Source organism: Elephantulus edwardii, unplaced genomic scaffold (genome assembly GCF_000299155.1).
Source record: "Elephantulus edwardii isolate Elephantulus edwardi_28Jun2011 unplaced genomic scaffold, EleEdw1.0 scaffold00020, whole genome shotgun sequence".
Taxonomy (NCBI): domain Eukaryota; kingdom Metazoa; phylum Chordata; class Mammalia; order Macroscelidea; family Macroscelididae; genus Elephantulus; species Elephantulus edwardii.
The window spans coordinates 52,932-54,437 of NW_006399770.1; the positions used below are offsets into that span (position 1 = coordinate 52,932).

Genomic DNA, 1,506 nt, shown 5'->3' on the forward strand with positions numbered 1-1,506 from the left:
TAACGTATAACTTGACCTTGTAGGAGATCAAGAAGGGAATGTACACAAAAGTGATTCTGTCATGCTACCACATAATCACAGATTTCTTTCTTTTTAAAAATGACTAATGCTTTCCCCCCTCATTTTAAAAATAATGAAAGTTGGTTTTTTTTAATGAAAGTAGTAAATGTACTGTCTTGATAACCAACCAAACTATTTCTAAAATTCAATCACAATTATTTTCTATTGCAGGATTCAGGGTTAAGATTTCACTATGTTGCTGCTGGAGAAAGAGGCAAGCCACTTATGTTGCTGCTTCATGGATTTCCAGAATTCTGGTAACACTCATTAACTAAGTTCTCTTATATTAAACACTTATGTTTTCAACATTTTTAAACTCATGAGTTACATAGAAATGTTTAGGTTCTGAATGTTTTGAGATTTTCCGAATAATAATTTATAGTTTGATTCAATTATGTTTGGAAAACACACGCTGTATAATTTTAATTCTTCTAAGTATGCTAAGGTTTGTTTTAAGGTCCAGTGTCAGGACTCTCTGGAGAAACATAAGAAATGAGGCTTTCTATCTGTCCACTTTCCCTATGTGAATGTAGGACTGGAAAGTCCAAAATCCATAGGTCAGAGAGTAGGCGAGTAGACTAGTAGACTCACAGGGCTGGTAAATCCAAAATCTACACAGCAGGCAGGAGGCTGCAGGCTTCATAGGTCAGGCATGGATCCTGGGAAACAGGCATCCCAAGTCTCTCTAGTCATGATTATTGATAGACCATATCTTCTAATCATTTGCACAGAGTAATTCCTGAGCCACAGGAACATTCCTCCTAAAAACACCAAATGCTATCATGCTAATTTATATTCTTTTGGAATTTAAGAAGTTTCTTTCATGTTTGAAATTTCTGAAACAGTCGATTACTAAACAGTGTTCCTTAAGTTCCTTTTGAGGACAAAATAGAATTTTGGGTAGAGGAGGCTCAAACACAGGAGTGGTGTGCCTGCTCTCAGGAAACTTTCTGCAGGAATAGGAATGGTGAAAAGGCAAGGGGTTAAGAGGATGCATTCAGATTGAAAGATGAACTGTTTTTACACGCACACGAAACAGGCTTATATGAGTTCAGAACAAAAAAAGAACCTAAATATATTTCATATTAAGAAAACACATAGTCAAAAATAGAGTTGCTGGAGGAAAACGTTTTCTCTTTTGAATCCTATCCAAGGTCAAATAAGTTCAGGTAAAACTAATCCCTCCTGATGAGGGATCCAAAGCAAGCAAGTTAGACAAGTGTTTTGTTTGGATTCACAAGGTTTTTCACTGGTGAAGGATTGGCCATCCACTTCTGAAATAGCAGGCCTCTGAAAACCCTATGTACAACAGAACAATTTAGATAACAGAAATGGCAAAGGAGGTTGAGTTTTCAAGTATGGAAATACAAAGGAAGAGGAACAGTTGTAAGCAGACACTGGTGATTGGGACATGGAATGTGAGAACCATGAATGTAGGAAAATTAG

The 1,506-nt window shown here is 36.5% G+C and overlaps 1 protein-coding gene across 1 annotated transcript in view; it reads left to right on the top strand.

Moving 5' to 3' along the window:
• The window catches only part of EPHX4 (epoxide hydrolase 4), a 57,099-nt gene that overhangs the window by 5,555 nt on the left and 50,038 nt on the right, over positions 1–1,506 (top strand). The window contains exon 2 of the mRNA XM_006882474.1: positions 232–317. Coding sequence (XP_006882536.1) covers positions 232–317 — 86 coding nt within the window. The remainder of the gene's footprint in view (positions 1–231; positions 318–1,506) is intronic.